At 37.4% G+C, this 13,841-nt stretch overlaps 1 protein-coding gene across 13 annotated transcripts in view; it reads left to right on the plus strand.

Moving 5' to 3' along the window:
- The window catches only part of GIGYF2 (GRB10 interacting GYF protein 2), a 133,245-nt gene that overhangs the window by 68,976 nt on the left and 50,428 nt on the right, over window positions 1-13,841 (plus strand). For 6 of the 13 annotated variants that reach the window (XM_014740389.3, XM_070269475.1, XM_070269476.1 and 3 more), the window contains 4 exons: window positions 8,785-8,964; window positions 12,629-12,846; window positions 12,935-13,097; window positions 13,188-13,376. In XM_014740389.3, coding sequence (XP_014595875.2) covers window positions 8,785-8,964; window positions 12,629-12,846; window positions 12,935-13,097; window positions 13,188-13,376 — 750 coding nt within the window. Of the gene's footprint in view, window positions 1-8,784; window positions 8,965-10,292; window positions 10,479-12,603; window positions 12,847-12,934; window positions 13,098-13,187; window positions 13,377-13,841 lie in introns of those variants that run through there. The other 7 variants (XM_070269477.1, XM_014740390.3, XM_070269478.1 and 4 more) reach the window with 4 other exon arrangements.

A 13,841-nucleotide genomic window follows, 5' to 3' on the forward strand; every position in this document is an offset into this window, starting at 1 on the left:
TTGGTACCTTGTACTTGTACTTATGGTTAAAAAACACACCTATGTGAAGAACTGATGGTCTTAGGTATGCTTTAGTAATATTTAGGGGAAGTTTCCCTGAGAAGTATGATGACAAGCAGTAAAACTTAGTGTTCAGGGTACAGAGCATTTAACTTAACGTCTAAATAGTGATTAGCTGGAAAACGCCTGTGAGCCAGTTTGTAGCAACCTCAAAATGAGCTGTGGGATGGCTTTGAATAATGCCTTACTGAACGGTACTTTTCTCCACCTCCGTTAGCTGCTGATTTTAAAACTTTGATCAAATGTCACATGTAAGAGGATCGGGGAAACAAAGGCTGTGATTGTTCAAAGTAAAATCATGGAAGGCCTGCTGGGAAAATTATTAATGTAGACCAATATAATGCTACTTAGAAAGTGAAATCCGCCTTTGTAGATTCCTTTTCCTCCCGCTACAATTAAAAAAAATATTAATTCCTTCTTTGTTTTATTAATGCCAAAGATTTCAATACAAGTTCAGACACAGCATTGGAAACTTTGACCTTCATAACTAGAGAAGGTAGAAGCATAAAGGAGAGACTTGTATGTAATGCTTGTTCCCTGCGTGTACTGGTAGGAATTATACTTTATATCAGTTGCTGGTTAGCTGACTGGAGGGAAAAAAGCCAGAGTAAATATAGTGTAACACTGCCTTTCAGAAAGCAGAAGTACCGGAGTGTCTGCCCTGTGTCTTAGATAGACGTTATAGTAAGCAAGATAGTGAAGGATTTTACCAAACTTAGAAGCTCTTTCCATAATATATTCTGTTTCAGAATATATGGAGGCAAAAATGATTTGGCAAGTGAAGGAGTGTTCAGCTTTCTGAATTTCTACAATTTGAAAGTCTGCTATGGTCTATTAGACAGTGATTCCTAATTGCTAACTCTCTATTGGTAATTGTATGGATATTGTAGACCAGCTCTGGAGTGCCCACTCAGGAGCATAGCACTCTCATTATAATAGCCTGAGCAGTTAAATTCATTTCCGGTTGAGGTTGCCAGGTCAGCTGAGATTAAACTGATACTGGCATAGATGATATACCGACTTCACCCTAAAACACATGGGCCCTCCCATCTAAATACAATTAGTGCTTTCATTTGGAGATGGCTCTAAAACATCTCTTCTGTGAATGAACATAAATACTAGGTATCTGTTCATTGATTCATTTATTTTTATTAAAACTTACAATGATTAAGCAAGGTGCCCAAACCAGGTACATTACTCTTTATTAAATTCAATTCTCTGCCCCTAAAGGCGTTTGATTTTCTTTCTAGTTGAAGTAATCTAGTATATAATTCATAGTTGTACCACGTTGTCCTTGAAAACAACAAAACCTTTAGTTTGAGCGCAATGTCCTGCCTATGTACGTAGATAATCTCCCACTTTAAGCCTTTACCTGATCTCCAGTGTTCACTCTTACACCGTATATTTAGGTTTCCAGTTTTGCCCTCAAGCCCACCTACTGATTGTCTTCCCCAGAGATTTCCGGCAGCATCTGGGTGTATGCCAGCAGACGACTAGGATGAGCCTGTAAGGGCTATGGGGCGTATTCAAACCACATGAGATGGTTTTTCAAAGAGATTCTGATATGCTGCAGCCCCTCCAGTCTCCCTTGCAGCCATGAACTGCTAGTTTTCAGGACCCATGTTAACCAGTGGAACATTGTTACCCTTCGGGGGTTAGGATGGGAGAAAAGTTGCAAATCTCTGGATATAGAATTTAAACTACTCCATCCTAACCACCCTGAGTTTTGTTTACAAGTAATTAAAAAAAAAGTAAATGTCAACACTTGAATGGGATTTCCTTTCACTGTTTTCTCTGGTATTAGAAAATATTTTTAGTGTTGATCAGAGAATATATATCTGAATGAAGGACTACAAAGTTACTCATTAGAGAAATTTGCACATAAACAAGCTTCAAAGTCTGTCCCATAATTCCACTTTTGCTTTTGGAGTTTGGGCACTTGTAAGTTCCAAGTCTCGCAGCTGTAGATTTTGTTGGCTGAGTGCCTCTTTGCTCCATCTGAAGTTTTCCATAAACACCATTTTTGGCTGTGTGTCAAACATGCACACAGGTGCCCTTTTACTGCTCTTTCTCCTTAGGAAGTCCACTCAATTAGACCAGACTAAAACCAATACTGCATTTTAATTTAACTTTATTTTTAGAAGAATCCTATTCAGACTTAATACATTAAGACTCAAACAACCAGGTATTTACTGCCATTGAGGAAAATATTTATATATGTAGTACATACGTATTTTAGCACTTTTTATACATCTTGAGTTACTGTTGATGTAAGGACGTAACATGTATTATACAGATAGTATAGTTTGCTCACAAAACAGTCATGTTTACTATATTGAATAGAAAAAAATGTTTTTTTCGTGGAGGGTAAGTAATCTTACCCTTCTCAGTGTGTGTACGTGAGGTCCTTAAGCAACAGTAATGCTCAAGAGACTGAAGTTTGGTACTAAGCGTATTTCGAGAGAAGAAGTGAGAATAGCTAGGCCCCTCCATAAAGATAGTATAATTGCTTGAAAAAGGAAATCTTCCTTTTCAAATTCTTTATAGCATTATCTGGGTCAGTAGGGAACCAACCTAGGTGTCCATCACCAAGGAAGCATAAGCAGGGAGGTGTGCCAAACCAACCAAATAAGGTCTATAACATAATTCCACTTAGGTAACTAAACATGCATCCAGCATTTTACATGAGATTATTTAAATGAGTGTAGTAGTCCCCTTATCAATGGGGAATATGTTCCAACACACCCAGGGGATGCCCAAAACCACAGATAGTGTATATATAGAGTTCAGTTATATTTTTTCTTATACATAAAAAAATACATCTTAAGTTTGTGTTTCTTTTGTGACCTTTTGAAGGTCATAGATACTTTTAAGATTGACAAAAACCATAGACCCTTTTTTCTGAAAAAAGTAAAAGGCATGCTAGCATAATATGTGGTTCCAGTTCAAGGATTCCTAACCCACAAGCTCATTTATTGACTATAGGTTAGGAATATTTGGTTCAGGCATTAACTTGTAAATTATTCAATTACATTTTCTTTTAAATAATCTTGTTTATGAGTTAATCTGTTAAGATTTAAAAAAGAGGTCAACTAAAATATTTGCTCGCTCAACTTTCTCATGGGGCTGATGTTATAGAATGAGGAAGACTTTGATTTTAAATGCTGAGAAAGGCCATGTGGTTGTCCCTCACTAGCCCTGATCACTGTGGAGTCCTAGAATTTTTAGACATAAAAGGAACTTTAGATGTTCTCTTTAAGATGCCCATAAATGACTTTAATATTTGTCATTTATTTTAAATTATATCAGTAATAACACAAATATATATGTATTTTTAACTTAGATTATACAGATGAAGTTCTCTTTGACACCTTCACCCCCCCAGGTTTACAAAAATACAAGTCTAGGGGCCGGCTCCGTGGCCAAGTGGTTAAGTTCCCGCGCTCCGCTGCCGCAGCCCAAGGTTCGGATCCTGGGCACGGACATGGCACCACTCGTCAGGCCACCCTGAGGTGGCTTCCCGCATCCCACAACTAGAAGGACATGCAACTAAGATATATAGCTGTGTACGGGGGGGGGGGGTTTGGGGAGATAAAGCAGGGAAAAAAAAGGAAGATTGGCAACAGTTGTTAGCCCAGGTGCCAATCTTTAAAAAGAAAAAAAAAAAAGAAAAAAAATACCAGTCTACAGTAATCATTTAGGTTATAAAGGATTTATTTTATAATGTTTTAGAGCAATTCTTGCATACAATGTAACTTTTAGTTATATTGGTAGTAATTGGAAGTGTATATTTTATTAGATGGTGCTTGAAGTCATTTTTTCCCCCTCAAAATAATTTCTGGAGTAAAATTTTTATATTGAAGAAGTTGGTCTTAACAGTTTTTTAGGGGTTTATATTTTAACATCATTTCTGCTGGAAAATTAACAAATTTAGTTCCATCCTTCCACTTTTAGGGATGTTGACAGTCTGTCTCCCCAAGATGTTCCACTCATGGTATGCCTGTTGCCCTTTTAGAGCTTGTCACACTTAGATCCCAGATCTTCCTCTTCCTACTTAAGTTTTTGTAGAATTTCTGGCTGCTTCTGATGGGTTTAATTTGTAAGTAAGCCCTGGGTCAGGCATTTGAATACCTAGGTTCTGCTTCTGATTTGGTCACTACTTAGGTATATGACCTCAGGAAACCCCCCTCCAGGTATTTGTTTCTTCACAGGAACAAATAGAGTTGATAATGTTTGACTTAACTCTTGTGGTTATTATGAGGATCAGATGCGATACATCAGTGCGTTTTGTCAACTCAAGTTTATTAAGTTATTAATTCACTTGTGTGTCCCTGGCCTGTGGGCCTAGAGGGTAGGTCTATGGCTAATTCTTTTCTTTATTTTTAATCCTGTGTCTTTAATTGTGTTTGTCCATAGAGGAGGCATTCATGATAATGTTTGTTAGAGGTTTGAGTAAAACCAACAAGCAAAAAAATGGTAAAGCAGTACTATTAATCTGGGAAAATAATTGGTAGTACTTAGGAATATTGAATATACCTTATTACCCAGCAATTTCACTGCTCTGTAAATACCAACAGAAATGCAAACATATGCTCACCAAGTTTCATATCAAGAATCTTCATAGGAGCACAATTTGTAATAGCAAAAAACTAGAAATAACCTAAGTCAGCAGTAGAGTAGAGTAATGCATTGTGATCTTTTCATACAATGAGAATCTGTACAGCAGTGCAAAAGAACAGGTTACTGTTCTCTGTAACAGTGTGGATGAATCTCCCATAATGTTCAGCGAAAGTAGCCAGACATAAATGAATATTCCATTTATATAAAAAGTTTGAAAGCAGGCAAAACTAATCTTTGAGGTTAGAAGTCAGGATAGTGCTTACTTTGGGGGAAGGGCTGATTGGGAGGACATGAAGACGTTTGAGGGTTCCAAATATCCTTTTTCTTTTTTTAAATCGTAGGACATATTTGCTTTATGAAAACTCTTTGAATTGTATATTTGTGGTTTGCGTACTTTTGGTAAGAATGTTATACTTCCATAGTAAGTTTTCTTAAAGGTAGAGGGAAAAGATGAGTGAAGTCCATTCAAAAGTTGTTGAATCCTTTTCGCCCTTCTCTTATGAAAATGACAGTGACCCCTGAAGGCGAAACTCCACCTCCCTTGCATTTACATGTGGAAGATGTTTGGCGTGTCAGAATTATATTACTTATTTTGGTTTTCCTTCCTTTACTGGAGAAGTTGTCACCTAGATCTTTCTGTTGCAGTTATTCATTATGCAATATTTGATGTATCAAAAAGTACATTGCAGTTTTTAGGAATTATTCTATGGAAACAAGCATTTAGTAACATATTCTGAACTACTTTATTATAGAATTTTTGAACTAGAATGGGCTAGTGTTCATGTAAATTCAGGTGGCTTCACCTCAACACATGCATACACGCACCCCCACGTGTGCACGCGCACACACACACCCACCCCACTTTCACGTTAGGAGTTGGGTCTTCTTTAGTCAAAGTGTATAGATCAGAATTGCAGCCAGAATTTTAAATCCAAGACCTTTCTTTGCTACCGTGCTTGTCTTTATCTTCAGAATTTTCACCTCAGATCTTTTTTGGAACAAGGAATTGCGTAAATAATCATTCAAACTTTGTGAGGTACAGATTTTCTGACTGGCTGAGAACTACAAAATGGTTTTCAGTCAGTAGAAAAGCTAGATTTTTTTCTTCCTCTAGTTTTGCTATTTTTACCCTATCCTGCCCTTTATATTTTTCTTATTCCTAGGTACTAATATGAAAAGTGTATGTAGGACTTGACACTTACAAAGGTAAAGAAGCTGTTAGTTTAGGAAAAAATGCAAACAAATATTTCATATAAAGGGAAATAAAGTCAGTAAACAGCATGAAAAATCTTTAATACGAAAAATTCATATTTGAGCATTAGTATACCATTTTACAACTAGTAAAGGAGTTTTAAAAGGATAGCAGCAATTAGTGTTGATAATGTAAAGTGATGTGGTGGTTTGACACTTTACTTTGGGGGGGAAGGTATGTCAATGTATGAAGTCTGTCATTTGACCTAGTAATTTCACTTTTTGAAGTTCTTTTCAGAAGAAATAGTTCAGAAAAGCAAGACACATAGGCAAACAGATATTTCTTGCCTCATTATATATAGTTCTCAAAATATTAGTTGTAAAGTACATGTCCAGTGGAGAATAATCTAATTATGCAACTGCAACAAGGTATACCTGGTATATACCCAGTAGTAGTAGTAGGGAGATGTGTAATCACAAAGAAGTATTTGCCATCATAGTTGAAAAGTAGATTAAAAATAGTGAGCATACTGATTGCAACTATGTCAAAATATAAAGTTATGCAAAAGCTAACCACAGATAAATAAGAGTTTTGTTTCTAAGATCGAGGAATTACTAGTATTTTTATTTTTAGTAACTTTTATTTTTTGCAGCTTATCTGTTAGAAAATACTATAATGACCAGTTTTTGATGAGTTAAGCATTTTCCCTTTAGTGCTATTTTGCTTACTTTGGTACATTCGTTACTTTTTTGAAGGCTTAGTGTAAAAAAAGATGAAAACGAGTGTTTCCACTAGCTCATCCTTCATGTAAGGTTACCACTGTATTCCCAAATCATTGCACAGTGTCTGTCACGTATTACTTGTGACTGAATGAGTACTTGAGTTAAAAGCCATTTCCCATCATTTATCAGTTTATGTACATTAGGGATTTCTTTGTTTTAAGTTTGTTTCTCTTTTGTAAGTATAACTACATTTTTCATCGTCTTAATATTGGATGTAAAATGAACTGTCCCCTTTATTTTGAGCAAGAGAGCCCGGAAGATCTTCTAACCCTTTTAATTTGAAGCGCAGACATGGAATATGTCTATACTTGAATCCATAAAACTTGACACTTAGTGTGCAATAAATATTTGTTGAATGAGTCAGAAGATTAACATTTGAATCCTATCCATGCCATTTAAATAGTCTGTGTAATTTTGGACAATTCTCCTGAGTTATTTTTTTGAGCCTCAATATTCTCTGCTATAAAATGGGAAGAATAACTTCTAATACTGAGGATTGTTATGAAGGTTAAATCAGTTGAATGAGTGTTTTTATTACTATGGCTGTGTAAGAAATTACCCCCAAAACTTAGTGGCTGCAAACAGTAAACATTTATCATCTCAGTTTCTGTGGGCAAGGAGGGAGCAACGTAGCTAGGTGGTTCTGTCCTGGGTCTCGTGAGGCTGCAATCACAGTGTCAGTCAGAGCTGCAGTCATCTCAAGACTCAGCTGGGGTCGGATCCACTTCCAAGCTCACTTATGTGGCTGTTGGCAAGCCTGACTTCTTTGCCATGTGGGCTGCTCATACGGGTGCTTCACAACATGGTAGCTGAATTCCCTCAGAGAGAGCAGCTAAGATGGAAGCCATTGTTGTTTTTAGCTTATGTTGGAAGTGACATCTCATCACTTGTGCTGTATTGTTTGTTAGGAGTGTGACAGTAAGTCCAGCCCACACTTAAGGCAAGGAGATTAAACAAAGACAAGAAAAGCAGGGATTGTTGGGGGCTATTTTAGAGACTGCCTACCATAATAAAGCAGATAGTGGTTAGCCCAGGAAATAATTGCCCCCCCCCACCAAGATATTTTATCCTTTAATAGAATAATACCTGCTAACAACCCAACAACCATTTGGGCAATGAGGATGTTGAATCTTAATACATGTGAAATGAAATATAAGAGGATGACCAGAAATTAGAATTTCCTCATTTTTTTCCCTTTTAGTATGATTTAATGAAAAGAATTGAGGTTATCACTGAGAGAGTATATAACTTTTATTATTCTAGACTGAGGACATCAGTATATGTTCTGGATTTTCAACTACTTTAATGTCAGATTTTGTATAATCTGTTATGAATCATATATGTTAGCTTATGTGGGATGGTAACTAAAGAATTTTTGCACAGTTTAGAATTTTTCCTTTGAAGGTACCAATTTAGTTTAGTTGGTATACCAGGCCCTCTTTTACTGTTAGTATAACTTGAGTTGCATCGGGTTAGACAGCTTAGCTTTGAATTCTGTTCAAAAGCAATTTGTTGTATACCTATAATGTACTAGGTGCTAGAGTAAGTGAAAAATTATAGCTCTCTATAGTCTTTATTTTTGAGTTGATTAAATAAATTAAGGTACATCATATAATTAAAAATATCAAATGATCAAAAAAAAGGAAATATGTGCTGGTAAAGAAGGATTGCCAAGATACCTGTTAAGTGAAAACAGCAGGGGTACAAAACAATATATACACTGTTCTGAGGGTGGTGTTACGTGAGTGTGAATGAGGGATCTGTATGTATGCATGCGTGGGTATAGCCGCAGATAGTTTTGGAAGGCTTTGTAAGAAACTATCAATGGTGGTTACTTTTCGAGTGGTGAGACTCTGGGGTCTTGTGTAGGGAAGGTTGGTTAACTTTTCATTGGATGCTCTTTTTTTTTTTAATGCACATACTGTTTTTGTTTAAAAAGTAATTACCAAGTCTATGAACATTCAGCTTTAAGAAACGTGTCTAATAATATATGCATTTTCTCTAGCTACTTTATTTATACTGTCCAAACATTGACATGGACACATTTGCAGAAAAGCTTGTTTTGAGCACTCAAGTCTGTTTTCAGAATCCTTGCTAGCCAAGGCTCATGTTTACTTATTTTCTCTACAGGGAGACCAAATTTTGAGGAAGGTGGACCGACATCAGTGGGGAGAAAGCATGAATTTATACGCTCAGAAAGTGAAAATTGGCGTATTTTTAGAGAGGAACAAAATGGAGAAGATGAAGATGGAGGTTGGCGCCTGGCTGGATCAAGAAGGGATGGAGAAAGGTGGCGGCCTCACAGTCCTGGTAAGAGTTCTGATGAGTCAAAACACATGGGACTGAAATAAGTGAGGATGTGGTGGAAAATGTTAGTGATTAAGCAGGAAGCATAAATCGGTAAAGAAAAAAAAGTCATAATATTATATTATTTATGTCATTACACTCAGTCTTCTCACTACAGCAAGGTTCAACCTAAAAATTCCCCACATCTATTCAGTTGATTAAAATCGCTTTTATTTTTCTGAGGCAAATAGTGTGGTTTAATGGGAAGCAGCTGCCTTCAACTGCAAAAATGAGAGAGGGTTTCATTTGGTTTTGTCTAACTAAGACTTTGAGTCTTTTTTCAGTATGCTTTAAAACTTTTAAGTGTATAATTATATGCTCACTTAGGAATATGTGCTCCCTCAAAAATGGTTTCCTTTCCTGCATAAGAAAGGATTTATTCGGGGCCGGCCTGGTGGCTCAGCGGTTAAGTTTGCACGTTCCACTTTGGTGGCCCTGGGTTTGCTGGTTCGGATCGCGGGTGTGGACATGGCACCGCTTGGCAAGCCATGCTGTGGCAGGTGTCCCACATATAAAGTAGAGGAAGATGGGCATGGATGTTAGCTCAGGGCCAGTCTTCCTCAGCAAAAAGAGGAGGATTGACAGCAGATGGTAGCTCAGGGCTTATCTTCCTCAAAAAAAAAAAAAAACAACAAAAAACCTGAAAGGATTTTCTTTTGGTCCTGAAAATGTGATTTATGTTTATTTGAAGAATAAACTTTAAACCCAGGTCAAAAACATAATCACAGGTTCATTCTTTTGTCCCTCTAACTTTAGAAAAAGAAGAGAGAATAGTAGTAATTAGTGGTTTTGTAAGTTGTTCTGTTTGACTCTTAAGAAAGCTTCAGACTATTCTTCCCTGACATTAGATATGCTGGTAATTGAAGACACTGGTGCTTTGTGTCAAAGTTCATCCCCTACCAAAGTGCTGATTCCATGTCTCGTGATAATCAGATGCCACTGTAGTTTGAACCGTCGGGTCATGCAGCACTGAAGCATAAGAAGTGTGTATACATGTCTTCTGAATTTCATGTGTATAATGTTGTTTTATCAACCATATGCCAAGGAAACTTACCTTTGATAGAGTAAGTTATAATAACTGCTTTCATTTACTTTTTAATACCAAGTTATTAGCAAAACCACTAGGTGTTGGTCTGAGTAAGCATTACATTTAGAGTGCTTTATGGAGTTGTGAGTAGGTAGAAACATAGTAAAGTTCATCTTTGGGTAGACTTATGAGGCTTTTACGCCAACTCCTCATGGCTGCCTGTCATCAGTAGTCATTGTTTACATCACAGTTATCCAGGCGGTTCTCATCAGTCTGGGTCCTGGGCAACCAAATGTTATAGTTCTCTTCAAGGCGTCACGGCATTTTGTGCTGAGCTTGCCTGTACGCAGAAGGGTTCGTAGACTATGTTCTCAACAAGCGTTCAGTAAAAGAATGGACAGGATCTGGGCTGAGCGAGAAGAAAAATTCCAGCTGATCAAAAACAAACAAGGTGAATGTTTTGGAAGATGAGCAGTGTTTCTGAGCACAAATGTCTGATGTTGATTCTGTTAAAGGGAGTCGAAGTAAAACTTTAGTGTTATATTCTGCCACTGACTGTCCTCACCAACAACTTAGATTTTGAATATATATTGTCTTTTTTTAGTCTTTTCTAAGTATTTCTTCCTAGTATTTGACTTTCATGTCAGTTTTGACATCAACTTGACAGTTTTCCAAAATATTTTATCTCTATATTTTTGAAAGACAGTTTGGGGGCTATAAAGATATATGTGGCTGAAAAGACGCTGTAAATATGCATTTTTAAACAAGAATACCACTACTTTTTCAACCCAGCATATTAAAATTATCTGATTATATTGGTTGTTATAAATTACTCTTGACATTTCTTAGATTTTAGTTAATCTTTGTTAGAATTTGATTAAAATTTTAAATATAGTGATTTTGACTGATTTTATCTTGTGAAAAGTGTCAAACTTTAGCTCTGATATAAGGTCTATAAAGCAGTGGTCAATCTTGATAAGCTATAGATGTACGTTGATTGTCACATTTAATTTTGTGAATAAAATTTTATTAACTGTTGGTAAGACAACAACAGAATTACGGGATGTAGTTTTATTAAGGTAGGGCTCGTTGCTGGATGTGTGTGGAGTTGGGGGCCCTGAGGACTGCTACGTATCCGCTTTGCGAGCTGAATTTAGGAAATTCAGTAAGAGGGAAACCTGAGCCAGATGCCAAGCAGGATAGATCCTATTAAAGTGCATGCTCACAGACGGTTTAGAAATGTTGGTAATAGACAGAGTACTGTGGAATCTAGCGTTTGATCATGAGTACTTCTTTTGAGTAGTGACCCCAGATTTATGTTAAAGCAATCTGGGTGTAAAATTCCATAGTTTTCATAGAAGGTGGTAAATAGTCTTTGGTTGTTGTGAATAGAGGGTGGGGGTGTGGGAATATTTTCTCACCTTTCCCTGAGCGGCTTATTCTCGAGATACTGTCTGCATTTGGCATTTTTACATTTTGCGCTTTGGTTTTCAGTTTGATTTTTAGATTACTGGTTTAGCAAATTGGGCCTCGGTAGTAAGAATATTTAACTTTGGCCTCATTTCTTTTGTCTGTGTCCTAAGGGGAAAGCAGTCAAGGATAGAAAATTCTACTAGGTTAAAACTTGCCTCTCTTTTTAAGATTATTTTAGACTCAGGTTTGTCAGATTTTAACGAGAGTCTCCCTCTTTTTTTTGGAAAAAATACCTTAGCTAGGATTTTTTTATTCTTAGGCAGCCTTTTTCTGTTGGAAAGTAGATGTAACAAGAAGTATGTTAGGGTGGATTTAGGAATGTCCCTGGGGGTATTATACAGAAATAAAAACTCCCTAGGGAGAGTTAAGAGATGAGAGAAAAGGGAAAGGAGAGTAAGCATGTTATTGTGGAAAAAGCAGTAGAGGATGCAGGATTGGATTGTAGTTCTGCTTTGCCGTTATGCAAGTTACTTCTGCTGTCAGAATAATTTTTGTTTCTTAAACTGTGAAATTAGGATAGAGGGTTATATAAAATCTCTGACATATGTTAGTGCTGTAATTCCATGACTTCTTATTGGGAGTCAGAATTACAAATGGGATCTTGGCACTAGCAAGTAGGCATATGAGTTTGATATTATGAATTGACACAGGGGGCTGATCTTACCCATAAAGAATGATATTTTCTTGAGAGTAAAGAAAATGCTTTAAGACCTGCCAAAGGGAAAGCGTGGACTTTAGGATGGAAAGGTATTCAGTGCTGTACATCTGGGCTTGGAGAAGGCCACTTGAGAGGCTAATCAACATTTCAATAAGATACCTAAAGCTTATTAAAAGTAGATACTTTGAATAAAGTGTCCTTTAAAAGTGATTTGTTTTAAATTTATCTTTAAAAGCTTTAGAATATGTTGTCTGGCTCAGTACTTAATGACGATAACTGCTATTTTCGTTAGTGATGGTATATATATGCTGAGCTCTGGACTTCATTTAATGTACCTAATTTTCTCTTTAGTGGATTGATTCACTTGAGTTTGCTGTCACTTGTTTTCTCATCTATTTCCTATCCATGATTTTTTTTCCAAATGCTTTCATAAAACTTTCCTAAGGTTTGTGTCCTCCTCCTCATCCCAGATGGCCCTCGTTCTGCAGGCTGGCGGGAACACATGGAACGACGGCGAAGGTTTGAGTTTGATTTTCGAGATCGGGATGATGAACGGGGTTACCGAAGGGTGCGCTCCGGCAGTGGAAGCATAGATGATGACAGGGATAGCTTGCCTGAATGGTGCTTAGAGGATGCTGAAGAAGAAATGGGCACATTTGACTCATCTGGAGCATTCCTCTCTCTAAAGGTAAGAAGTTTGTTTTAAATGTCATGACAGTCACTGACCTACCAAATCCAAATATGCTCTTAATCTTTGGCTTTTTTTCTTGCTACAGAAAGTACAGAAAGAGCCTATTCCTGAAGAGCAGGAGATGGACTTCCGGCCTGTGGAGGAAGGGGAGGAGTGCTCTGACTCCGAGAGTAGCCATAATGAAGAAGCCAAAGAACCCGATAAGACAAATAACAAAGAGGGAGAGAAGACAGAGAGACTAGGAGTTGGTAAGGCTCATTTTTGTCTTCTACCTTTTTTTTTTTCCATCAAACCAAAAGTTTCTTAAGTTGGTAATTTAAGATTACTTCATGTTACAGAAGCTAGTGAGGAAACACCCCAAACCTCATCATCATCTGCTAGGCCAGGTACTCCTTCAGACCATCAGCCTCAGGAAGCACCACAATTTGAGAGGAAAGAGGAATCCAAAACTGAACAAACAGAAAAAGCTGAAGAAGAGAGTCGGACAGAAAATAATCTGCCAACCAAAGTGCCCAGCAGAGGGGACGGTATGTATTTATGAGAGTCGACAAGCTAAATAGGCTTCTACTGGGGCCAGTGATCACGGATAAGATAGGCTTCTATTCTAGTGGTGAATTAATGGAATAGATTGTTTTACCATTAACCTGGTCAAACACTGTTTCCCACATATGTGTCCATCCCAGAATTCACCAAAACAGGGTTAGAAGAAGCAAGGGTGGACCTCAGGAATCTCACGTCCTAGGGTCTTTTCACACAGACACCCTGGCATCAGTCGAGCAAATTGGGTTTGGGATCCTCTGCAGTGGTTTGGTTCCCACATCAGACAGGTACCTTCCTTTCACGTGGTGGCTATATGTATGTCCAGATAACAAAGCAAAATGCCATTATTCCACAAGAGGCCAAAAAGAACATGGATGAATCTGTGGAAGTCCCGTCACCTTTGCTAGAGAATAAGCTTAAAGTATATCTCCTCCTCCAGTGTCACTGTGTTG

This window comes from Equus caballus, chromosome 6, assembly GCF_041296265.1.
Source record: "Equus caballus isolate H_3958 breed thoroughbred chromosome 6, TB-T2T, whole genome shotgun sequence".
Lineage (NCBI taxonomy): Eukaryota > Metazoa > Chordata > Mammalia > Perissodactyla > Equidae > Equus > Equus caballus.